We start from the raw sequence: 27,468 nt of genomic DNA, 5'->3' as shown, positions 1-27,468 counted from the left end.
AAGTATTGAGCTAAAAGCTTTATATTATTTCACTTATTCTTCATAATAACTTTATAAGTACTGCTATTATCCCCAATTTATAGATAATGTAACTGAAGCTTAAAATGTTTAAGTAACTAGCACAAGTCACACAGTCAACAGCAGAGGAAGACATTTCCAAACTGAGGCTTCATCTTCTCCCATCCCTGACCACACTCATCACCCATATAGCTCTCTCGTTTTCCTTCCTTAGGACTTGCAGAACTAGTCTGCTCTCTTCAAAATAAATAATAATTATCCTGGTCTCCTCTCTGGAAGCTTAGAGCATAGAAGAACCTTAGACTGGGGGCTCAGGTAGACTTAAGTTTTCATACCATGTCATCTATGTGTTAATCTCATAAAACCACCTAGCATCCCTGAGCCCCACTTTTCATGTATGCAAAATGAGGATACTAAATCCAGAGTCTCAATTTTGCTATGAGAATTGAAGGAAGAACCCTATGTAAAGTGCTTTGTATGCTACTCAATAGATAATATACTCAATAATAGTAAGTTTTCTTCCTGTCTAGGTTTCTTCAACTCTTGTTATTGAATGAATGTCTTCCATCCTTTCCTTAAGAGGTCATTAGGTACCTACAGTGCTTTTTCAATATTTTGACTGTCAAATATTCTCACTTGAATAACTTCCAATGTATAACATATCTTGGAACAAAACAGAGAATTCTAGGTGTAATGTTATCTGCCTACAGTGGAGTGGAACCATCTCACCTACTTCACCTGGATAGCTTGTTCCTTTAAAAGTAGAATCTTCTATTGACTGACTACATTGGATGAATATATACTGACTTACAAAGGGAACTTCAGTAGATGCATAAACTAATATCTCAGCTAAGATAGGTGTTCAATATTAACCAATAACTACTTCTCAATAAGGCTAACTGCATGGCAATTTTGATAAGGTCCAAACCTGTGTGATCAGGGTTAGTATGTTATAAATCTTAAGAATAGACCACCCACATTATATCCAATGCTAATGACAGTTACTGGAGTTATGCTATGAGGCAGCTCCATTAATAGGGCATTGATAAAGTCAAAGGTGGAGGAAACAAAAGACCCTTATTAAAGATGTTTATAACAATTCCAAGGGGTCTGAAGAAGTGATCACATATGTTAGATGGAAAAAAAAGTAACACTTACAGAGTTATTGATGTAGCTCTCAAAGCCTTGATAAGTGACCACCTAGAGGGTTCTTGTAAAGAATATTAATATGTGGGCTCTACCCTCAGAGAATCTGACTCACTGGTTCTGGGAATTATCTCCCCAGATGACCTAAATGCAGATGATTTGTAGTTCGCAGCTGGATAAACAAGGCTAGCTTAAGGCTGTTTAGATGCAAACATGTTCCATTTCTTCAGTGTGTGCTTAGGAGGGCAAAAAGCCACTGATGGCTTTGAAGAAGCCCAGATAAAAGAAGGGGTGAGATTTGCCAAGGATTTGGATAGGAACTGTGTCAGAACTCTTGCCAGCTGGGCTCTGCACAAGTGCTATGTCATAATGACCTTTTCTTTATAATGGACAGTAAGCATCGAGTATAACTATGCAGTAACACAAGGGGCAGAATTCATTTTCTCCTGGAAGACAGGACCCATTACTCAGCCCCATCCAGTGATCCAGCACCATGGACAGCTCAACGTGTAAGGGTAGCTGAGAGCTCTCTCTACGAAGAAGGGCCAGCACCTTGGCAGCTTGGAACTTATGGGTGTGACTAAAAAAGGATGCAAGCTGCCCTGGCTTTGGTCCGTGGGAGACCTGGTCTCAAATGGAGCTTCTTGCACTTGACATGAGCTGCCCTCATCCCGACAGGCCTCATTGAGACTTTGTTTTTAATGTTTTTTAAAACTTTGCCAGTCTTAAGGGGCCGGTATTATGATGTGGGTGAATATATATATATATATATAATATCATAGAATTGTGCACTTTCCATCTCTGTTTGTTACCACATTTATGTTAGGTTGTACCACATTTATAAATATCAATGCTAAGGGATGACATGGGTTCAAGAAAATAGGCACTGTTATCACTTTCCCTCTCATCCCCCTAGGTAACACCCTCCTATCTCCAGAAATCAGAGCTGGAAACTCCAGTAGTACAATTTATAAAATCAGTTTTCTAGACCCTTCTGTATTCCTACAGAAGATTTGATTCTACTCCCCTTCACATCCCAGTTTCTGTATCTCCCAAAGGTGGATAATAAAGACTACTTTGGAGAGCTTTTGGAGGAATGAGATGAGCAGCGCTGATAGAGTTTCTGCCAAAGGAGGCATCAGGAACATGCTGGGGAAGGTGAGCTTGCTTGGAATTACCAGATAGCCATCCACCTGGCTTCAAATGCTGGATATTCCCAGGATTCCTGCTGAGCCCCAGAGATGGAGGACTTTCAAGTATTAACATCTCCAAGTGGGAAAGTCACTTTTGGCTGGAACAGAGCATATAATGTACTCCCTCTTCCATTCACCTCACTGAGAGTAGCTAAATTCACCTATTTAGTTTTGTATATTTTCTGGCCTTGCCATATTCCAGCTTCTGAAGTCTCTTTCTCTACAAACTGTTTTGATAATAAGAGTAATAACAGCTACCATTTTTTGGGCTATAACAATGTTTTAGACACTCTACTAAGCACTTCATACACATTATAACATTCAATCATCACATAATAATCCTTATTTTACAGATAGATGAGAAAAATGAGACTCAGGTAGCTAACTTGACTCTTCTATGTTTCATAGTAACTAAGCAACAAAATTTAGATCCAAACCAAAACCTACTTCATTTGAAAGGACACATTCCTACCAAGATATTATGGCATGTAAGGGATGGAGATTCCATTATGCCTAGAGACTAAGATACTGTGGACAAGGCCTTCCCAACGCTGTCTTCTAAGCTTGCTCCATCACATCTCCAGGATGTGTACACTCCGTAGTTATTTCTCTTTTTCTTTTGTATTAATTTTATTTTCTTATGTTCTGTAAGCTTGATGCTCTGGCATCTGAGCCTCCTGACTGGGGAGAGCCCTCCCCTCCAGGGATAGTCATATCTTAGAGAAAGCAAAAGACTTGCCCAGGGAGCATCTCTTTCATATGAATGTTAACCAATCCAGAACCTACACTCCAGTAATCTCCTCTATATGGCTTATACACATTGGGAAGGAATATTCTCTTCCTTCATCACCCTAGAGCCAGATACCAAGCAATCAGGAGCAGTTCTGAAACCCCAGAGCCTACTAAAGTGATTCAAATTAGCCAATCTCAAATCTGTCTACCCTGCTTACACTGCCTCACCCATTTCTTCCTGCAATACCATGAGACAGGCTCTTTCCCATGCTTTCCACTTGGTCCCTCTGCCTGCTGACAGATATGGGTGCCTTGCCACATGGTCTGCATGGTGTGCTGTACATGGTGTATCTGAGATCTGTCAGTATGAAAACTGCTTGTTTCACAACAGTTCTTTCTGCATCTGCAGGCAAATCCTGGGTCCATTTTAAAACATCTTTGATGGCTATGCATCATCTGCCTTAGTTTTCTTTGATTCAGTATCTGTTGTGTGCTTAGAGATCTATTAGAAGGATCCTATAGAACAACGAACAACTCAGTTTTAATTCAGGCAACACTCATCTACTGGACACATATTTGCTGAATATCCATTACGGACCAGGCACTGTGCCTATCAATGGGAATATAATATTTCTCCCCAAAGACATAATTCCTGCCCTCACAGAGATTCCAGTCTAGAGGCAGAAACAGACAATTTCACAGGCTATTATAAAATTTTAAGTTTATGACACTGGGCACACTGAGAAAGGGCACCTTTTAGTTCACCACACTTTGGTCTATCCTTCCAAATCATCAAGATGGTTTGTAGCCCTCTTGGGTAATGCCTTGATTTTGCTATTCTCCAACTGTTCGCCATTTCTCAGCCACATGCTACCTGAAAATTTGATGAACATGATAAAAAGCAGGAGTTGTAGTTTTCAGAATACTCCTGTGAGGTAGGTACTACTATTATCCACATTTTATAGATGCAGAGACAGAGGCTCAGAGAGGGGAATTCACTTTGCTATCAAAGAGGAAGACAATGGAGCAAGCCTTTGGATTAATGTTTGTATTATTCCAAAGCCTGTGCTCTTAGCCATTAAACTGTTTCACCTTGAGCAAGTTATTTTCTCAGGGCTTCCATTTCTACATGTATGAAAATAAATATGTAAAACTTGAACACCTTTAAGTCTTAACATTCTACAATTAATGAGTAGTGACAGCTGAGAGATGAAGGGTAGGGATATGCAATTCTTCTAGCTGCATAATCCACAAAACTATTTGCTTCTATAAATTTTGTTCCTCCTGCTTTCCTACACCATTCCCTGCCATCTCCCCCACCACATATTGACCTGTCTTATGTGCACATATGACTCATTAAAGATGAGTTGAAGTATTGTATGTACATAGGTCTGAAAATCAAATGAATGTATATGAAATAAGAAATATAAGTTCTGAATGTGTATGAACTTATTTGCAGTCCCAGTGAAAAACAAGCAGGGGCTTCTGCACTATGGTGAAGCTGGAACAATCGGGATGCATTAATAGAAGTTTGAGTGTTTCAGAGAATGGGGGTAAAATTCCACTTTGCTCTGGTCAAAATATACTAAAAGGATGGTGCTAAGTTCTGAACACTGAGACTTAAACCATGGAGTTAAAATCGAATTTCACTGAAGGAAGACTGGCAAATAGCGGGTAAGGATCTCAAAAACATTCAGTACATCTCAAAATGCAAAAATATTTTTAAGAATTAATGGTACTAATAAGGTGCTACAAGTCAGAAAGTTTATTGCCTCTACAGAGCACTAACTGGAAGGAGGCACGAGGAAACCTTATGAGGTGCTGGAAATGTTCTATGATTTTATCTGTGTAGATTCATATATAATCCTGTTACATGTCCTTATCACAAAAATATAGAGTGAGAAGAAACTTTTAGAGGTGATGGCTCTGTTTATGGCATTCCTTATGGTGTTGATTTCATGGGTATTTACTTATCTTCAAACTCACCAAGACGGATACATTTTAAAAAGTGTAAAATGTATACAATTTTTAAAGTGTAAAAAGTACTAAAACTGAAAATGTATTAAGTTGCACAGTTGCACAGTTAAGGTATGCCTTCTTTAGTATAATTATGCCAAACTTCAATACATCTGAAGACGGTGACGCCATGTGAGAAGTGTTTGAGAAACAGACGCCAACATATCCTGGAATGTGTAAACTGGGACAACTTTTCTGGAGGGCACTTTAGCAATAAATAGCAACCACCTTAATCAGGGCCTTGGATCATGCTTTGCTAATGACTAAGGTGGCTACAATGTCTCATTAATTCAATTTAATTGGGTGAAAAGTAAATGGTACAATATAAGATACTTGTAAAGTATATTTACAGGGAAAGAGAATATAAATATTATCCAGGACATTCAGGAAATTCCATTAAAACTCATACAGTCTTTCTTGTCATATGATTTTAATTAGCAAATACTCTTTGGGGGACATTTTTATTTTGAAATGGTTCCACAATCAAAAGAACCAGTAGGTTCTCCGAAGTAGCTCAATCTTTCTGCATTCACATTTGAGCTCTTCCTTTATTTTTTAAACTTGATTGTTGCTCATAGGTTAAAAGCAGTCTTTACTAGATAAAGAAAATGTGGTACATATACACCATGGAAAACTATGCAGCCATAAAAAGGAATGAGTTCATGTCCTTTACAGGGACATGGGTGAAACTGGAAACCATCATCCTCAACAAACTCACACAGGAACAGGAAACCAAACACCACATGTTCTCACTCATAAGTGGAAGTTGAACAATGAGAACACATGGACACAGGAAGGGGAACATCACACACTGGGGCCTGTTAGGGGGTGGGGGGTAAAGGGGACGGAGAGCATTAGGACAAATACCTAATGCATGTGGGGCTTAAAACCTAGATTACAGGTTGATAGGTGCAGCAAACCACCATGGCCCATGTATACCTATGTAACAAACCTGCACGTTCAGCTCATGTATCCCCGAACTTAAAGTAAAAGAAAAAATAAAAATAAAAAAATAAAAAAGTAAAAGTAGTCTTTAATTCAAATAATCCAGACTCCAAATGATAAGATCCTCTTCCAAGGTCTTTAGATGCTCCTTTTTTCCCCCTGTAATATATATAATAATAATTCTAACGTTGGGCCATACATAGAAACATTTGACCAGCCAGGGGTGCAAGGTGCTGAGTAGGTGTGGAGCATCTGCAATGCTCGGCTCTTACCATCTGCTATGAAGTGCTCGGGCACATGCAGAGTCACCTTCACAGTGAGTGGACAAGACATCTGGCTGCCACACACCATGGCCAGGATGCAGGAGCTCACAGCAATCAATGTCAGGGCTGTCTTGTTCACTGGGCTTTTCAGTAAACCTGGTAACACAAACACACACAGAGACACGAAATTCCATGAGGTGAGGAAATGGGAGCGGCATCAAGTTTGGGAATTCTATTATTTTCCAGTTGGGAATCTAAAAAAAGAAAAGAAAAGAAAAGAAAATCATGTTTTCTAACCTTTGTGCCTGCTATGACACCTCAGTGGGCCCTCTTTGGGCCTTGGTTTAACACTCTGCCAAATGGGCTTCTTATGATTCTTTTGGGTAAACATAAAAGAAACAGGCTTCCTGAAACTCATGGCAATTTTCACTCCTCCCTTCCCAATTCGGTTGGTCATTCTTAATTACAATTAGATGATATTAGGCCTGGCGCGGTGGCTCAAGCCTGTAATCCCAGCACTTTGGGAGGCCGAGACGGGAGGATCCCGAGGTCAGGAGATCGAGACCATCCTGGCTAACAAGGTGAAACCCCGTCTCTACTAAAAAAATACAAAAAACTAGCTGGGCGAGGTGGCGGGCGCCTGTAGTCCCAGCTACTCGGGAGGATGAGGCAGGAGAATGGCGTAAACCCGGCAGGTGGAGCTTGCAGTGAGCTGAGATCTGGCCACTGCACTCCAGCCTGGGCCACAGAGCGAGACTCTGTCTCAAAAAAAAAAAAAAAAAAAAAAAAAAAAAAAAAAAATGAAATGAAGCCCTTCATTCTCCTTAGAGGCAAGTGAGAAGATACCTTGCTGTTAAATTCAGTAGAGCCTAGTGAAATAAACATGGGCTTTGGAGTTAGATCATTCTGGGTTCACAATTGGGCTTTGGCCCTCATTTGACTGTGTGATCTCCAATCTCCAGGCTAGACTGCAGTGGCGCAATCTAGGCTCACTGCATCCTCGGCCACACAGGTTCAAGTGATTCTCCTGCTTCAGCCTCCTGAGTAGCTGGGATTACAGGCCCCTGGCACCATGTCCAGTTAATTTTTGTGTTTTTAGTAGAGACGGGGTTTCACCATGTTGGTCAGGCTGGTCTGGAACTCCTGACCTCAGGTGATCCACCTGCCTCAGCCTCCCAAAGTGCTAGGATTACAGGCGTGAGCCACCACGCCTGGCCACCACTTCAGTTTCTTTATATGTAACATGAAGATAATAAATATCTCAGGGGGTTCTTGTGACAATTACACAGCATGATTTGTATATAATGCCTGTCATTTAGAAGAGTTTCATGGTTAGAAGCTGATCAGCACAAATGAATTTCACAAGCCTTTACTGAGCAGCTACTATGTGAGACACATACAGAGCAGAAGAATAATCTCTCCTCTTCAGGAGTTTATAGGCTAGGGGGAAAAGTCAAGATTATCCAAAGCTAATTAGATTCTAAGACAAATTGTGTTACAACCTAGAAGAGAGGGCAGAGAGTGGGGAGGGTGGTTTTGCCTCTGAAAATTAAAGACAATTTTATGGATATAATAGTAAAAGTAGATCGGATCTGCACAGCTAGAGGACACTGGGCCAACAAAGACATTCTATGGAGGCTGTCTTGAGTCCCCGTTTGTTTCTCATTCTTTAGGCTTTGTTTTTTTTTTTTTTTGAGACGGAGTCTTGCTCTGTCGCCCGGGCTGGAGTGCAGTGGCCGGATCTCAGCTCACTGCAAGCTCCGCCTCCCGGGTTTACGCCATTCTCCTGCCTCAGCCTCCGGAGTAGCTGGGACTACAGGCGCCCGCCACCTCGCCCGGCTAGTTTTTTGTATTTTTAGTAGAGACGGGGTTTCACCGTGTTAGCCAGGATGATCTCGATCTCCTGACCTCGTGATCCGCCCGTCTCGGCCTCCCAAAGTGCTGGGATTACAGGCTTGAGCCACCGCGCCCAGCCAGGCTTTGTTCTTCAAGGTTTTGCTTACCAGTTTTAGAGCAATGTCTCCCCAATTTTTTTTACCGCTAGGCTCTTTTTTTAAGCAAACCTTGTCTCTCATCTCCTGGATATCTTTCTGTGGTTATCCCATTAGCATGTCAAATATATTAATAACATGTTCAAAACAGGGTACATTATCTTCTCTTTAAAGACTCTCCCTCCTGCGATCCTCAGCTTATTGAAACCATTGCCATTTAGCCTGGCCAGAAACCTAGATGTCACCTTTGAGTTTCTGTCTTCCTCCTTTACAGCATCTAAACAGTTGTGTAGTCCTATTTATTCTATGTCCTTAGCATATTCACCTCATTCCCTTCACCTTTTCTATTGTCTGTTTGCTTGTGGGATAAGGGAGGTGCACGCATATCTGTTCACTGCACTCCCTGCCGAAACCTTTCAGGCTGTTTAACGGCATCTGGTCACAGGATGTGATCCACATTCATTAGACTGGCACCCAAGGCCTTTCATGAAGACTCCCAACACTCATACCTCCTGTGCTCTCTCCCACCTGGCCCAAAGACTAGCAGGGCTGAATTACTGCAGTGCTCCTACCATTAACACTCTTCATCATGTTAACATTAGTGTAGGTGTTGTTCCTTTTGGAAAGAAATCCATTTGTTCCCTTGTCACCACATCACTCTTTGAGACTCACCATATATAAAGATTTCGTATGCTCTTGGTAGATAAACTACCCATATTCATTGTGCTTCCCTTCATACCTTATTCCAAACACTAGAGTCTAGTAAATAGCCAACTCCTTGAAGGCAAGCAGTGTCTTTTGCTCACCATTATGTCCCAATGAATAGCACAGTGACTGGCTCACTGCAGAATCTCAGTAAGTGCATGATGACTCCCATAAATGACAGTAATAATGTTAGCAACCAACATAACATAGATGCTGACCAATCAAAAAGTATGCCAGCCAACATCCAACACTGGCCACACAACAGAACATCGGCTATTGTAACATTGGATTACAACAGAACAAGAACCCTTACAATAGCCCGTTGGGGTATTGCCTGTATGGAAATATATTTTTCTTAACAAACAGGGACCTGCTTGAGGGAGAAGATCCCACCTTCATCATCTTTGTGTCTCTTATGCCAAAATCACCACCTGGAACCCAGAAGTTGCTTAATTTAAGAATAAGACCATTGTCTTTTTTCTCAGTCCTAGGACAATACATGGCTTATGGTAGGCACTATCCATGAGATTGTGGTTATTGTAGTTATAGAATAAATGGTAAATAGAAGAGTAAATTAAATTAAATAAAAAGATGATTCCAGTGTCCAGATATGGGGAATCTCTAAAACCTAAAATAACTACAGAGAAAAAGGAACATGTTTTATCTCTTATTTGAGTGCCACAAGAAGCTGTTTCATACATATTTACAATAGATATTTATAAATATAAATAGATAAAATATTTATAGTATATTTTAGCAACTAAATAGCATAAACAATCTAACATCAACATTATCTACTAAAAAGAATACGGACTAAGGGTTGGCACCTTGCATAGACCTCATCTTGAAAAGTCAACCTATTACCCCAGCCTAATCATTTAGCAAAACCCCTAAAATAACACTTAACAGCAGCACTGGAGTTGTTTTATTTGTTTGTTTGTTTTGAGACAAAGTTTCCCTTTGTTGCCCAGGCTGGAGTGGAGAGGCGCAATCTCAGCTCACTGCAACCTCCGCCTCCTGGGTTCAAGCAATTCTCCTGCTTCAGCCTCCCAAGTAGCTGGGGTTACAGGCACACGCCACCACGCCCAGCTAATTTTTGTATTTTTAGTAGAGACAGGGTTTCACCGTGTTGCCAGGCTGGTCTTGAACTCCTGACCTCAGGTGATCCACCGACCTCAGCCTCCCAAAGTGCTGGGATTACTGGCATGAGACACCATGCCTGGCCAGCACTGAGTTTTTTATCTAAATTTTATGGAGTCTATTCTGGGGGAAAAATATGTAATGATGAGTCTAGTACAAATAAACTCTTGGGAAGATGAGACAGGTCCAGAGGACGAGATGCGAAAGGTAGTGAGAGGCCCCTGGCATCAGGGAACAGACACTCTGGACAGTGAGTCATGGGTAACAGCACCCTGTGGATCCCTTAGAGAGCATATCTCATTCCTGGCCCACACAGCAGCAACTGGCCTTTGTGGCCAAGACCTTTCTTTCACTAATTAACAAACTACCAGAAATACACTACCCAGGCTCCACAGGGCTAATTTTTGGTCTGGGAAAAGAAGGCTGAGGGGCACAGGTAGAATTGTTCATACTCTCTCCCGGGGTCCTGCTGGACTAAATTGTGTCTCCTATGTCATTTAAAACATCACAGTAACCCAGGGTCTTTAAGAGTCAACATGATGGCTGGGTGCGGTGGCTCATGCCTGTAATCCCAGCACTTTGGGAGGCCAAGGCAGGCAGATCACCTGAGATCAGGAGTTCAAGACCAGCCTGACCGACATGGCGAAACACTGTCTCTACTAAAAAATACAAAAATGAGCCAGGCATGATGGCAGGTGCCTGTAGTCGCAGCTACTCCGGAGGCTGAGGCATGAGAATCGCTTGAACCCGGGAGGTGGAGGTTGTAGTGAGCTGAGATCACACCATTGCACTCCAGCCTAGGCCACAGAGCAAGACTGTCTCAGAAAAAAAAAAAAAAAAAAAGAGTCAACATGGACAGTGAATTCACATTAGTTTATTGGCTCTTAGTTTTCTCACCTAGAAAATAGTAACATGACTTAGCCATCAGGGGTGTTGTAAGAACTAAATGAGTTAATACGTGTCTAATGCCTAGCAAAGTTTTTGGCACATAGTAGGCCCTTGGTAAATAATTTCCAAAAGAAATAGTGGCATTTGTCTCATCCCTGATGACAGAAACTAGGACTCATCTATTTGTCCAATATATTCTCAGAACATATTAGGACTTCAATTATTCTTATACAAGCAGAAGACAGAGTAAAAAGTGAAGAGAAGGACCCAAGAAGGAGAAAGTGGGAGTTGGGATGAGAATGAACAGCATTGTGGGACCCCATTTACTCGGAGAATGCCTGAATCGCCACAGTTGTTTCTGAAGTCCAGGAGGATGAAAGCATGCAGGTCAAGCCTTCACTAAGCCAGATGCCCATGGAGCAGCCAGGAGATGCGGGGAGTTGCCATGGCAACCGGACCTGGCAGAAACTTCACAGTCGGACTCAAACCAAGGTAACTTCCTAAGAGTTCCTTGCTCAGGGAGGTGAGCATAGCATTTAGCTCTGAGTAAGGATTGTAGACAGTCATGAGGTGAAAACTCTCTCTCCCATAATACTCACCCCCTCCCCAAGCAGGCTCCTTACTGCACTGCTGTTGTAAGATGCAGAGACAGAAAAGGGAACCTCCGCTTGCTGAGCGATTGCTATGATCCAGGCACTGTGCCTAGCACTTATCCTTCTCTCCATCCCTCCATTCATTTACCAATCCAGCTGATTTTTATTGAACATCACGTCTCTTGAGGCACCCTGGTCTGGGCATGGGGAAAATAATACTAAACAAAACAGCCAAAGGCCTTGAAGCTTACATGTTAGTGGTAAAGAATTACCTCATTGAATCCTCTCAGCAAAGTGTCTCCATCATTTCCATTTTACAGAGAACAGAAGTATAGAGCAATTAAATGACTTGTGTAAGCATCACCCAATTTTGTATGTTACAGAGACTGGATGAGAACTAGTCCTGTTCCAGCCTTTCTCCCGTGTCACTACAACTTCCCACTTCATCATGGAATAAGGTCCCAGGACACCCTCACGTAGAAAGCGTGACATTTGGGGCCAGGCATATCTATGTTCAAGTCCTGGCTTACCCACAAAATCTCTGTGTGACACTTGCCAACTGATCCATAAGTCTAATAAGAAAAAAATATTTCCATCTGAAAAATGGGAACAGTGGTCTTTTGTCAGAGCTGATGTGAGGACAAAATAAGATACCAAATGTAATTAGCAAAAAAAAAAAAAAAAAAAAGCTAAATAAATGACAGCTGCACATCATATTACCTGAGTTTTTTTTTTTTTTCCCCCAGAAGGCTGAGGTCACAGTTCTCCCTGGCTCACACCCCCATTTGCAGTTCCTTTCCCATTACATGCAGGCGAATAAGCTGTGCTATAGGAATAGCATTCCACCAGGGCATATTGATTGCTGGGACTAGAGAAAGTTAATAATCTAATTTTCCTTCTATTTTCCCTCCCTCTTACACCTCAGCTCCTCTCATGGCAGGAGAGAATGGCATAAAATGCATTGCTTGAGAAATTCGACTGGAAATAACTCAGCATTGTTGATCCACACATTGCCTATAATTTGGGGTTTGATTGATTCTTGCTTTGGAAATGCCAGGTTGAGAGGAGAAAATCAAATTTAAGTTAAATCTGGAATTGAATCAATCACATTTTATAATGAAAAAATAGATCTAAGCCCATCAGACCCTTGTGTGTGGGAAACTTAAAGCTGGTACACTCCTATTGACTTCCTCCTGAGATCCCCAAAGCATGAGAGACAAGGTCCTAGGCTGAGAAGTAATTTATTTCTTACAGTGGCAAATGGTGATGTGGTGGGGGAAAGGGATTCTAGAAACTGGAGACATTAGGGTGAAGAAGCCCAGCAGGTAGAAAGGCCACTTAGGATGGGGAAAGAGGCTAGGCTTTGGTATTTATTTATTTATTTATAGATGGAGTCTCACTCTGTCACACAGGCTGGAGTGCAGTGGTGTGATCTTGGCTCACTGAAACCTCTGCCTCCCAGGTTCAAGCAATTCTCCTGCCTCAGCCTCCCAAGTAGCTTGGACTATAGGCAAATGCCACCACATCCGGCTAATTTTCGTATTTTTAGTAGGCACAGGGTTTCACCATGTTGACCAGGTTGATCTTGAACTCCTGACCTCAGGTGATCTGCCTGCCTCAGCCTCCCAAAGTGCTGGGATTACAGGCAAGAGCCACCATGTCCGGCCTGAGCTTTGGTTTTAGATGTGGATATCTAAATCCAAAGTCTTCCATTTGATACCTGCCTAAGTTCTGGCAAGTTATGTGAGCTCTCAGAGCTTCAGTTTCCTAAGCTAAAAAAGGGGAGTGATAATCCCTAACTGATAAAGCTGTGTGTATTAAACAGGAGATCATAATTACAGCACTAAGCACCATGTCTGACACATACTTAGGGCTCTGTAAGCTCTCAGTATATTTCCTTCCATCTCATTTCCTTTAAACCTCCCTTTCTAACACTTGGCACCTACATGGGCATCAGCAGGATATGTGTTACCGTTGCTCACGCTGAAATCCTAATTTTCACACTTAGCTGCTGGCCCCCATGGACAAGTCACGTCACATCTGAGACTCAATGCCTTTAACTGGGAATTAGTTCATCCAATAAATAGCTATTTAAGGTGCAAGTACTATATGCCAGACCTCATATTTGATGCTCTCCTATTTCCAGTGCCTATAGCATGCCTAAATATAGTAGGTGTTCAATAAACATCTATTGAATGAATGAATGAGTGAGTGGTTAAACACTGTTTCCCTTTCTACCAACAGATGTCAGTATTGGAATGCTGCTATTGGTATTTTTTTTCTAGCAAATTGATTCACTCACTTTTCCTGGCAAGGTTTGGTTCCTGCCTCGTCAGAAATCATACAAAAACGTCCTTGCAGAGGTCGCCAATCTGCCTGTATGTCAGGGTGACCACTGTAGATTGCTGAGTGCCTCATTAACCTCACTGAGTGCCTCATGGGATTCCCACAGCACCTGAGCTCTGGTGTCTCTGCTGCTCTGCCATATTTCTGGAAACTGAAATTGGGACACGTCAACTGACAAGTGCAAGTGTCATGCTGGAGGCAGAAAGAAAGAATATTTGAAACCAGGGCTTTCTCAGAAACTCTATGGCACGTGGCCCCATATCCTCAACCTGTCTCTTATATCAGGGGTTACCATGCACTGCTTTAGTGTGATGTGTCAATATGGGGCATATTTTCCTTTATCTTGCACACCTGGGTCTTTGTCTGTCCCCACCTCTCCCTCTCTATCTCTGTCATGAGATAGAGATCTCCTGTGCTCTCTGACTATGGCCCTCTCAAATCTATGGTCTCCTTTAAATGATATGTTATTTTCCCAATATCTTATCATCCGTAGATTTGTCCTTAGTAAGATCTGGGCACGTGTTCATCCACTCTTATTTTCATACTTCCAGAGAAAGAAAACTCAACCCCTACTAAGCATCAGTTCTATTCTCAGACAGTTTAATGTCTAAACAGCCTTTGAATCTCACTCTATGAGTGAGCTTCTGCTGTCCAAATTAAATAGGATGTATTTAATATCTCCTTCCCAGGGCAGCTATTTTGTTAAAGGTGGAAATTAGGTGGCTTTGAGCTTTCTTTCTTCAAAGCAAACATTAATAACTTTATTTTGTTTCTCTAAAGTCATATTTTGAGTCCTTTTATTGTACTTTGTATAGATCAGTTTTGCTTAAGATGACTTTCTTAGTAAAGGATGCCATATTATCATCATCATCATCACTACCACTATTGCTGGTAACACAGCCACTGACTTAGGTGCCAGACAACAGAACTAAATTTTGTCATGCAGTATCTCCTCTAATCTTTACAGAAACTTCATGAGATGGTTTCTATTATCACTCACATTTTTCGCTATGAGGAAACTGAAGCCATCACCTGCCAAAGAACACGCAGCTCAAAGGTAGTAGGGTTGAAATGAAAAATCATTTGATGTCAGGGCCCAGGCTCTTAGCCATCATCCTTCACAACATCTCTATCAACCTGCTAGATGTAGCCTGGGCAGAGCAGAAGCACCATATGTAACTGCTGAGCTGCTTACCGGCCCCAGATTGCCCTATGGACCTGTGATGACTCTAGGCGGATTTGTTGTGGCCTCGTTGTCCCACCTGATACTGACCCACACGTCTTCAAGAGAATCTCTCCCCATCACAAGGAGGAAATTTAAAAAGACGGAAGAAAATGAGAAGGGCTGTCGCTCCTCCTTTCTCAGCCCCACAAAATACTACGGGCCTGAAGCAGCTCACTGTACTACTTGGAGCCAAATGATTATTGACAAAGGCACTGGGGAGCACCTTTGTCTAGCTCTGCTCCTGGGACAAAGACTATTGCTATAGTGCAGGCCTAGACTGTGGCAGCCTGGTGAAGTTAAAGCCATTGACAGCGGACATGGAATGGGACTACAAACAGCTGACTATTTGAATTTCTCTGTGGCAACTGCAGGTTGCTGGGCCTACAAGTGCAAAGGCCACTACAAGGTGTTGACAATGGTGTTAGAGATGAAGATGATGGAGATGGTACCATATTATTTTAGCTTTTATTAGGTTACAAATTATTCTCAAACATCTCATTACCTCTTCAAAATCCTATGCAGTTGGCATTGCTGTTATCCCCAATAGACAAATGAGCAGTGAGAGTCTTAAAGGTGAACTCATGTTCAAACACCAGAAGAATAATGGGCCTACAAGCCATGTCTCCTGACTCACAGCTGAGTGATCTTTTCATGTCACGATACTGCTAGTGTCCGGCCTAAGTCCCACTAGCTGGATACTAGCAGAATCTGTGCACTCTGATTCTTCATCCATTGCTTTTTTTTTTTTTTTTGACAGAGTCTTGCTCTGTTGCCCAGGCTGGAGTGGAGTGCAGTGGTGCAATCTCAGCTCACTGCAACCTCCACCTCCTGGGCTCAAGCGATTCTCCTCCCTCAGCCTCCTGAGTAGCTGGGATTTATAGGCATGCACCATCGCGCACAGCTAATTTTTGTATTTTTAGTAGAGATGGAGTTTCACCATGTTGCCCAGGTTGGTTATTGCTCTTATAAATGTATTCAAATGCCTCAAAGAGCTAGTGTAGTATTTCCCACAAAACCAGATGTATCTTGAAAAGAAAATATTTCTATGTTCACAAAATTTTGAGACGTGCTATATTCTGTATGTCCCTCTTAAAGCGCCCAAGTATATATCTGGTATTAAAACCTCTAAAAGGCTTTGCATTACATTCTGTTTAGTAGGATTCAGCCGAATGTTTCCCTAAAGTATTGAGACATTGCAGAACCATCATTCTATGGAATAAAGTAGGGAAACAAAGATCTAGTTTAATAATCAATACAAAGGTTGTAAATAACATTAGCAGATCCCAATAATTAACTGGTGCCCTTATGCCAGGCACTGTGTAAAAGGTTGTATGTACATTATCCTATTTAAACTTCTCAACTACCTTGTAAGGCAGGGGTTGCCCTTCATTTACAAATGGGAAAACCAGATTTAACTGGTTACTGGGAGGAGGAAGAAGAAGGTTTTCATGGCCAGTCTTGTCTAAAACCAATGTCTGTATCCTTCGTCCTCCGAAGTGTTAGAAGAAAATAGAATTTTAAAGTCACAGAAAATACGTGCAAAGAAGGAAAAAGGTAGGCACAACAGGCCAGTTCAGGAGGCTAAAGACTATTCAACGTACATTTAGCAGGCTGACGAAATGCATTAGTGGAAGGAAAAAGATGCTGTACTCAATAGACTAAATTGCAGTGTGCAGATGAGAAATGGGAGAGGAGATAATTCAAAGAGCTAAAGCTCTAGAATGGCTCAGAAATCAATGAGAAAGAAGAAGAAAAGAAGGATGGTGGGGGGTTACCGATTCATAAGTGACTATCAATTGACTGGTGCTGACTTACCAAAAACATTAATTTTTAAGATACTGGTACCTGATCCCTATATTAGCCCTGTTAGTCTACAGGCGGTTTAGATGCAGCACCGCGTTCAGCCCACACCACCGATGAACTGGAGGGTGGCAAAGAAGAGCTAAGGCCAAGCAGTGAGTGCTGAGGAACAGAGCAAAAGAGCAGCCACAGTTTCCATGGCTACCAAGGACGATCAGGGGCAGTCACCTCCCATTTCCATGAAAGGCACATTTCTAGCTCCTTTGTCTTCTGAACTTGCTGAGAAAGTCACTGTTCCATTATCTTAGAAGATGTCAGTGGACTTTGGCCCACACTTTGTGAAAGCAGGAGCAGGAGAATAACATTGACTGTGTGGTTAGTATTTACTAGGCCTGCTGCGGGGGCCTAGTAAATACCGAATACACAACCAATGTTATTCCCCTGCTCCTGCTTCCTCCCCTGCTCCCAGCTTCTGTGACAATGTTCCTTTACCTACATAACTTCCTTTATCCCAAAAGCCCACCGTAAGCACCAGGCAATGCTGTCCTTACTTGGCACTGGGGGAAATGGAAGCTCAAAGGGTTTAATTGACTCGTAAGGAAAAGACCTAGAATATGAACCAAGACCTACTGCCTTAGAAACTCAAAGTTCCTTACAAGCTTCCTCAGCTGATCCTGACCCTGTGAATGTATAGTGTCGAAAGGTGGTCACACTGCTTCTAAAAATAGGGGGCATTTTCAAATCTCTGTGCTCCCTCCTCCTCACCTCTTCCTCCTGATAGTGACAATGTGTCATATTCCTAAGAAATAATAGAAATGAAGCTTTTCCTGATGGCCCATAAACCCACTACTGCACTTAGATTTGCCTCTTTCCTTGTGACAGGTCACATGCATTCCCCTCCCCCATACGTTGTCCTTTCTACTTTTCCAACATATATAAGAAGACCAACTTTCAATATCAAAGAGAATTCCCATCACCATTGCAACTCACAAGAACGCAATATTTCTCTTAACTCCTATCTCATATACTATCTGTTCTAATTTGAGCCACAAGACCTCAGAATGGCAAGGAACTAAAAGAGATTTAACCACAAGTCACACAATGCATGGTTGTGTGACTCCCTCTATAATCATTCAGCCTGCATTTGAGTGTCACCTAAACTTGGAACTTATTAACTAAAAAAAAAAAAATGCATTTCATTTAATGATGATGATGATAATCTTTTCTCTTTTTTTGAGCACTTACTATGCAGGGTACATTGTGTTACATATTTTACAAATATTATTTTATTTGATTAATCATAAAAGCTTGTTAGTTCCTAGTTTTGCAAATAAAAAAAAAAAAATTGACTCTAACTCAGAGTTAGAAAGCTTCTGAGAGGCCAAGCCCGGATTCAAATCCAGATCTGGATATCAGAGCTCCTAACGGTATTACTATGCAGTCTCTCTTCCCTGGTAAGAATCAGCATAAGAACCATGTCAATGGCAAATGCAAATCTACTCCTACAACTATAACCAGCTGAACACATTCTTGCCCTCAAGAGTTCCAAAAACTGGCCCCCACCGCTTCTCTCCAAGGTACGCCTTTGGTTCTAAAAACGGAAAATATGTTGCCCATTATTCTTTCATTTCAAAGACAGATTCTGTCATTTGACTTCCACATGGGGAAAACAGACATGGAGCCAGGAAAAACAGAGCTGGAAGGACCCCTTTAGATTAGCTGGCCTAATCCATCATGCTCAAGGTTAGGAAGATGGCAGGAGGACAGCCTTGCTCAAAGTCAGATTGCCCAGAGCCAGTCCTGGGTTCCATGAACGCCAGCTTCCATGACAATGTTCACCATTTGGGGTGGTTTTTGCCGTTGTTGTTTCCTACCTTAACCAATACCTCCTGGGACAAAGAGGATATCTCTAATACCTCTAGCATTGGCTGTGGTGCCCAGGATATTTTGGTCAAAACAACACATAATAAAAATAAACCATACCCAAATATTCCCACAACACGACCTTAATAAGCTGGTGCACAGATTATGGCAGAGGAAAGAAAACTGACTTTAGAATTAGAGAACTAGGTTCAAATCTCAGCTCTGTCATGTTTGGTTGACCTTCAGTAAGTCCCATTTTCTTCATCTGTAAAATGGGAATAACATCTACTCCACAGCATCATTAGAAAGATTGAATAACGGCTGGGTGCGGTGGCTCAAACCTGTAATCCCAGCACTGTGGGAGGCTGAGGCAGGTGGATCACAAGGTCAGAAGATTGAGACCATCCTGGCAAACACAGTGAAACCCTGTCTTTACTAAAAATACAAAAAATTAGCCAGGCGTGGTGGCAGGCGCCTGTAGTCCCAGTCTCTCAGGAGGCTGAGGCAGGAGAATGACATGAACCCAGAAGGCAGAGCTTGCAGTGAGCCGAGATCACACCACTGCACTCCAGCCTGGGCGAGAGAGAGACTCCATCTCAAAAAAAAAAAAAAAAAGAAGATTAAATAATGAAATAGCATGACATGCACTGCATAGCAAGCACTCAGTGAATAGTAAATTTCATCTTCATCATCATCAACAAATTTAAGACCAATAATATATATAAATTCTGATGTTTGCATTCAAGAGACCATTTCCAAGAATTCAGGATGGGTCAGAAAGGGGAGACAGACCACGTAGACTGGAGGATAGTGAGTTTATAGTAAGAAACGGTCCAGACACATGCAGAGCACCTACTACATGGGAAGCCTCCGCTGGGCTTTTTGCACCTATTATTTACATTGTTTCTCATAGTAACCTTTAGGTCTTCATGTTATAAATCAGAAAACGAGCTCAGGGAAGAGAAGTGCTTTGCTCAAGGTCATACACGTAGTAAGCTGTAGAGCTGGTCATGCAACCCAAAACTGTGTGATGTTATAAACAGAATACAGACAGGTGGTCCACGTTCCAAAGAGAATAACCAGGATTGGATTGGATATCATGCCAGGAAAGGACACCAGATGAAGTATTTGGGGATTTTAGCTTTGAAGCAAGAAAGGGTCAGTCAGAGAGGCCTCTTAATAGGGTTGTCTTCAAAGACATCTCAATATAGAAAGAGAAAAGGGAAACACATATTCTATATGAGAAGCTATTGGGAACCAAGCCACAAAACCTAGGCACTTGATGTGCGCTGTTTCACTTGCTCCTTAAAACAATCCTCTGAGTAGATAGTGAATCATGCATGGTGACTCTTATCTGTAATCCCAGTGCTTTGTGAGGTCAAGGCAGGAAGATCGTTTCAGGTCAGGAGTTTGAGACTAGCCTGGGCAACACAGCAAGACCCCATCTCTACATAAAACTTAAAAATTAGCTGGATATGGTGGTGCATACCTGTAGTCCCAGCTACTCAAGAGGCTGAGGTAGGAAGATCGCTTGGGCCCAGGAGTTTGAGGCTGCAGTAAGCTATGAGCGTGCCACTGTACTCCAACCTGGGTGATAGAGAGAGACCCTGTCTCTTGAAAAAAAAAAAAAAGTAATAATGATCTTCTGGGGGTAAATAGCATTATCCTCATTTTAGAAATGAGAAAAATGAAGCCTGGGGAGATCAGGCACGTGGGTCAAGTTGCACAAGCCATTAGGAGCACTGGATTCAAGCCAGGTCTGTTTCACCCCAGCAACATCCTGGCTCTTCTCAATTCTTACTGGAGCTTGTTGACCATCAAGGTCCCTTGCAGGTTTAAGCAACTCCAAGGAGGTCTGGCCTAAGGAAGCGGGACCCAAGGTTCTTCCTCAGCACCCAAACCCTCACTCTGATAAAGAAAAGATTTGGGGCCTTGCAGGCAAGAGAAGACTCTGTCCTTTCCTGGATGTAGAGGTTCAGCTGCAAACCACCTGGAGATTTTATTAGAAGAAACACACCCTTCTCCAGATCCTTATATCAAGGGGTCTTTTGTTTTTATTTTTTATTTTTGCTTTCTAATCTATTGCTTACTCTTCAGACCACTAACATTTTAGCAAAACCATGTATGCATTGTGTTTAAATAGTCATCTGGAGATAAATAGCTTTGCCTTTAGACCTTTGAGGGGAAATATAGGAGAGGATAAAAGAAGGAAAAAAAAAAAAAAAAAAAGAGGAGAAAATGTTCTGTGAAGCCTTTTTGCTCAAACACATTTCCACATGGAAATCTCTACCCATTTCAGGCTGACCACTCTGGTCTAAACCTTTTAAGCCTGCTGGTTTAAATATGTCATTTTCAAAAGAACAAAGGCAGTCTTTGCCCAAGGGCCATTCCAGACCCACTTTCTGTCTTGGTTTTTAGTTTCAACAAAGTGCCTAAAGGCTGTGCTAAGAGGACCATCTATTCTGGGAGTCTGAAGCCCAAACTTGAATATAAGCTCTGCCATTACTCACTGTGCCACCTTGAGCAAATCCCTTCCCCTGGCTGGACTTCTGCCTTCCATCTACAATAGGAAGAAATCCATTCATTCAACAAATATATATTAAGGATCCACTCTGCTGTGAGCTAGAGATATAGAGGTCAGAGCTATCAAACATTTCAATGTCCAGTGAGGTAGTGGGCCAATAAACAGAGGTAGCAGAGATCAGTGCAGAGCAGCAGCCCTCCCCAATCCAGATCTGGGTGCCACAGAATGATTACCAAGACCTGAAGCTTATAACGTATGTGAGAGTTAGCTGATGGGTAAAACGGGGGATGCGCAGTTCAGGAGAAGGAAACAGCAGGGTACTGTACATAAACTGGAGTGGTGGGAATTTCAGGTACATGCTGGGCAGAGTGGGCAGAAGAGGCCAGAGAGGTAGGTAGGGAACAACTCATAAAAAAGTCATAGTTCACTGCAAGGAAAGTGGACTTTCTCCTCGATCAGTTGTCCCCAACCTTTTTGGCACCAGGGATCAGTTTCATGGAAGACAATATTTCCATGGACTGCTGGAGGTTGGGGAGTATGACTTCAGAATGAAATTATTCCACCTCAGATCATCAAGCATTAGTTAGATTATCATAAGGAGCACAAGCTAGACTCCTGGCATGCACAGTTCACAGTAGGGTTTGTGCTCCTATGAGAACCTAATGCTGCAGCTGATCTGACAGGAGGTGGAGCTCAGGCAGTAATGCCCACTTGCCCACCACTCACCTCCTGCTGTACGGCCAGGTTCCTAACAGCTGCTGACCAGTTCCAGTCCGCAGCCCGGGGGACCCCTGTCCCGGATGATATCTCCAGTCCTTTCAGGCCAGCCCTACCAACATTGCGCAAACCTGAAACACATCTTCATTTATTTACTTTGACAACAAAAATGCAAGTAAGTACCTAAAAGCGCCAGACATTGTGTTGGGTGCTGGGGATTTAGCAGGTACTTCATAATCCCAAAGCGTGAACCATTAGGTATATCAAGAGCTGAAGTCTGGGCCAGGTGTAGTAGCTCATGCCTATAATCCCTACACTTTGGGAGGCCGAGGTGGGAGGACCACTTGAGCCCAGGAGTTTGAGATCAGCTTGAGCAACACAGCAACATATATATTTTATTTAACATGCAGAATATATTTAGTCTCTATATTAAAAAAACATAAAAAAAAAGATCTGAAGACCTTTCAAAGGATGAGATCTACAATATCTACCTCCAGAATGGAGGATAAAGAAAGAAATCTTGTTGGGCAAAGGCAGTCTATAAGAATGTCAGAGGATGTTTACACAAGAGGAGGCTGAAGAATATCCTGGCTAGAATTAGAGAACACGAAACCTGGTGATAAATCAGTCTTTGAGTACATGGACACGAATGAGCACATGTCACCTGAAATGAAAGAAGGATTAGATTTGGAGAAAAGGAAAGAGGGCAAGGGGACTGAGAGAGGTAGTTTCCAAATGGTTCCCAATGGGCTTTGCCTCCTGGTGTTCTTGTCCTTGTATCATCCAATCCCCCAGTGACTTGCATCTGTCAAATGCAAGAAGGTAAATGTTACGCAATGCCACTTCCAAGATTGGGTTATGAAAGACTGACTTCCGTTCAGCTCACACTCTCTCTGGCTCTTTTTATTTTCTTGCTCTGGTGAAGCCAGATGCCATGTTGAGAGTGGCCCTATGATAAGACCCACAAGAGAAGAGCTGAGGATGGCCTCTGGCTCACAGCTCTCAAGGAACAAGATCCTGACAACAACCACATAAGTAAGCTGGGAACAAATCCCTCCCCAGTGGAAGCTTGAGGTGATGGCAGCCCTGGTTGACAACTTCACTGCAGTCTCCTTTGAAGCCCTGAGCTGGGGGACTGATGATATTGTGCCTGATTCCTGCACCACAGAAACTGTTAGATGATGAATGTTTGCTGTTTTAAATTCCAATTTGAGGGTGATTTCTTACACAGCAATAGATAACTACTACCAGGACCTACTTAAATGGATAGCTGAAAGAGGCTGACAAGCCTCCATTCCTAGCAGGATATCAGAAACCTTCAAGTTTAGAAAAGACTTTTATTCATCTAGAAAACATTTCCCGCACACAAGGTATGTGCCAGACCCCGGGCAACTCACAGGACTTGTGAAGGAGACAGGCACAGCTCTGCCTTGAAGGAGCCAGAGAGAGACAGGTGAGAAGGTCAGGTGGAGACATCATAATTACACTGTGTCAGGATACATGCTTGGCTGTTTTACTGAAGACTTCACATATTAAGAGCTGAGAGAAAAGAGCCACTGAGGTTTGCTTAATAAAATCCAGGTAGGCTTCGCAGAGGAGGCAGCAGGCAAGCTGATTCCTTGTATCTTTACCAAGGCACCTCTCCCTGGAAGCCCCTATGTTCACACATCAACCCTGGAAGTGAAGTTGGTGAAATGAAAGGCTTATGAGCTCTGCAATCAGACAAATTAAGTTTGAAACTCAGCTTGATAATTTTCCAACACTGTGAATTTAGGAAGTCAATAAGGAACAGCTAAGAATACGGTTAGAGTTGCACAGGGCTAAGAGTAAGCAACAGTGCTATCCATTACGAGTTGAGAATGCTGGTACAAGGAATCATGTCTTTCAAAGCCTCATATCCCTATATGTAAAACAAAACTAATAAAATATCGGCTTCACAAGGTTACTTAAGTAAAAGCAAGAAGTTTTTAGCATAGTGGATGATAATAAGAAAGGTTGGATAATTATCAGCTTATTTTGTTGGAAAAGTTACTTAATTTCTTTATGCCTCCGCATGTAAAGCCTTTTAGTATATTGCTTAATATAGAGTTCTCAGTGACTGTTAGTTGCTAATATTATTAACAGCAGAGACCTGAGACCCAGTGAATTATCATGGTTCCTCCTAGCATAAGGGCTGGCCAGCAATGATACTTCTAAGTCATACATCTCTGTGCATTTATAAAAATGCTTCCTACCCCACCCCCAGGGACTCTCAGCTCCTTGTGCTGAAATAGAAGGCCACAGATTATTTCTGCAGCAGGAGCTGTGCCAAGGTATCATTAAGGCAGAGATGACAGAGACAGGGTAGTGGTGGTTCCCTAAGTAACTATAACTCAGGTGCTACACACACCTGGCGCTTCCTGCATATGCTGTTAAAGTTATGGGACAGCAATAATAGTAACAACATTAGCATCAATTTATTTGTAAAATGCCCACACCTGAAGAGCCTGAAGAGCTAAACTAGAAACCCTACTAAATTTTATAGAAATCTATGTATATATGTGAAGATGTGAATATGTGTGTAAGCGTATAAGAATTGAGATCAGGATGTAGGTATGCTTAGAGTAGAAATAACAGCAGCCCTGGGAATCATAACTATGATTTTCTTCTTCCATTTCAATCATCAACTAGACCAGCATTATTAGCAATGTTGCTGCCTTCTTGGTTTTCCAGTAGTCAGCAGCTCAAGGCAAGAAAAAGTGCCACCGCGAAAGCCAGCAGGATTCAAATTCCCAGATTTATCAGTCTCTGGTTACATGAACTTAGGTTGGTCATTTCTGTTTTTGCAGTATCAGGTTCCTTCAAAAATAAAATAGGCATAACTATAACTTAGTCCTACTGCACATCTAGTGTGGAAGAGAGACGCTCCCTCCCACCTCTCTTTCTTCATAAAGGACAAAACATATCAAAGTGTGATTTTTTATAGTCTAATTTCCCAGTTGATTATTTGTAAAGTTTATTTAGCAAAGTCATATAACCAGGTAGCGGGGGATACAGAACTTGCTCGCCTATCATGTGACTCCACATTCCTCAGGGGCGTGGACCCTTCTTACTTTCTTTAACACAAAACCTGGTATTGAGTATCAGCTAAATTAATATTTGATAAAAGAATAAATGGACAAATGAATCAATGGACAGAGCCTTTAACCAATGCCTTATTTGAGAAAGAGGAACAGGCTTCATGGGATCACCCTAAGGGAGGAAAATAAAATCCAATCATTACCCTCTCAGTGCAGAGAACAAGGTGGGCAAGAGTTTCAGCTGAAGTATTCTCTTGTTTCACAATAAAAATAATGATAGCTACCATGTTTAAGCACTTACTCTGCACTGAGCCCTGGATTAAGTGCTTTGCATGGAATATTCTCATCTTGTATTTACACCAACCCTATGATGGAGTTATAGTTACTATGCCCATTTTACATATTAGAAATTTAAGTTAATATAAATGAAATTTGTGTCTATTATCACACAACTAATAAAATTTTAACCCAAGATATCTGACCCCAAGGCATAGCCTCTGAAACTGTATCCATACTGCCTCCTAGGTGACTTCAGAGATGCATCTTTCTGAGCATTGGCGACTTCTAGATGTAAGAGAAATTGAGCCAGATACTGCTAGGCACAGGAAGCTGAAACAGAAACAGACGCGGACACCATGCTCATGAAGTTTCCAGTCTAGTAGGGGTGGGAGATCAGACATGAAAATGTTAGTGTACAGAAGAATAGGGGGACATGAGTGAGTATAACAGAAAGACCTTTTTCAGAAACGGGCATTTAAGCCCTGTCCTGGTAAGAGAAAGGATGTTCCAAAGTAAAATGCACTGAAAAAGGCAGTGAGTGATATGAGATGGGGCTGGAGAGGTGAGCAAAGGCATGCAAAACCTTGAAGCCAGTTAATGAGTTTAATCTTAACCATGAAAGAGCAGAGAAACCAGTGAAACCAGTGAAGGTGGCATAACGAGGCGATGTGTTATCATGCCCGGTCTATCTGTTAAGGGAGAAGGGTATCCTGCCAGAGTGATGGTAAGGAACAAGGAGTCACGGCTTGACTGGTGGTGACACTGGGGATGGAGAGAGTCATCAAATGCAGGGTACAATTGGAGATGGAATTGCTGGACTTGTGATGAATCACATCTTCTAGGAAGTAGAAAAGGGAGAGGATAAGTGGTATATTGACATCTGTATCCAAACTCTACTCCCAGACAGAATGTCTTCAAAAGGTCATCTTACTGCCATGGTGAAGTACAGATAAAAACACAGAATAGGCCAGGTGTGGTGGCTCACGCCTGTAATCCCAGCACTTTGGGAGGCCAAAGTGGGCAGATCATGAGGTCAGGAGTTCGAGAGCAGCCTGACCAACATAGTGAAACCCCATCTCTACTAAAAATACAAAAAATTAGCTGGGCATGGTGATGCACACCTGTAATCCCAGCTACTCAGGAGGCTGAGGCAGGAGAATTGACTGAACACGCGAGGTGGAGGTTGCAGTGAGCTGAGATTACGCCACTACACTCCAGCTTGGGTGACAAAGAGAGACTATGTTTTTGTTTAAAAAAAAAAAAAAATACACAAAAAAACAAACCACAGAATACCCTAGTAAGAGAATTGTGTGTTCTTCCTAATTCAGGGCTGAAGACAGTATTTTCCATGCTTCACTCCAGTTTTGATTAGTCATTATCATTCACTTGTTTATTTATTCTTTAATCAACAAATACTTACAAAATTTCCATATTTCCTATATGGGCCAAACTGGGCATTGGAGATACAAGACAGCAATTCCTAAGTGATGCATCCTGGTTTATCTGTGGGATGGGAACAGAGGTTTCCTAGAACTGACTCCAGCTGGTTCACAAGAGCCAATTGTTAAATATTTAGGGATGTTGCATGGCAGTTGTTAAACACAGTGGCTTGAAATTAGATGTGATAGGTCAGGCACGGTGGCTCATGCCTGTAATACCAGCACTTTGGGAGGCTGAGGTGAACAGACGGCTTGAGGACAGAAGTTTGAGACCAGCCTGGCCAACATGGTGAAACCCCATCTCTACTAAAAATACAAAAATTACCCAGGACTTGTAGTTCCAGCTACCTGGGAGGCTGAGGCACAAGAATTGCTTGAACCTGGGAGGTGGAGGCTACAGTGGGCCAAGACTGTCCCACTGTACTCCAGCCTGGGCGAAAGAGCAAGACTCTGTCAGAAAGAAAGAGAGAGAGAAAGAGAGAAAGAGAAAGAGAGAAAGAGAAAGAGAGAAAGAAAGAGAGAAAGAGAGAAAGAAAGAGAGAAAGAAAGAAAGAAAGAAAGAAAGAAAGAAAGAAAGAAAGAAAGA

At 42.1% G+C, this 27,468-nt stretch overlaps 1 protein-coding gene across 3 annotated transcripts in view; it reads right to left on the bottom strand.

The window, feature by feature from the left end:
• Nucleotides 1-27,468, bottom strand: part of ASTN2 (astrotactin 2) — a 997,023-nt gene that overhangs the window by 614,042 nt on the left and 355,513 nt on the right. For all 3 annotated transcript variants that reach the window (XM_023223654.2, XM_023223656.2, XM_023223655.3), the window contains one exon: nt 6,323-6,469. In XM_023223654.2, coding sequence (XP_023079422.1) covers nt 6,323-6,469 — 147 coding nt within the window. The remainder of the gene's footprint in view (nt 1-6,322; nt 6,470-27,468) is intronic.

This window comes from Piliocolobus tephrosceles, chromosome 14 (assembly GCF_002776525.5).
Source record: "Piliocolobus tephrosceles isolate RC106 chromosome 14, ASM277652v3, whole genome shotgun sequence".
NCBI classification, from domain to species: Eukaryota; Metazoa; Chordata; class Mammalia; order Primates; family Cercopithecidae; genus Piliocolobus; species Piliocolobus tephrosceles.
Note: the sequence above shows the minus strand (reverse complement) of the source record. Positions and strands in the feature narration are given on the sequence as shown.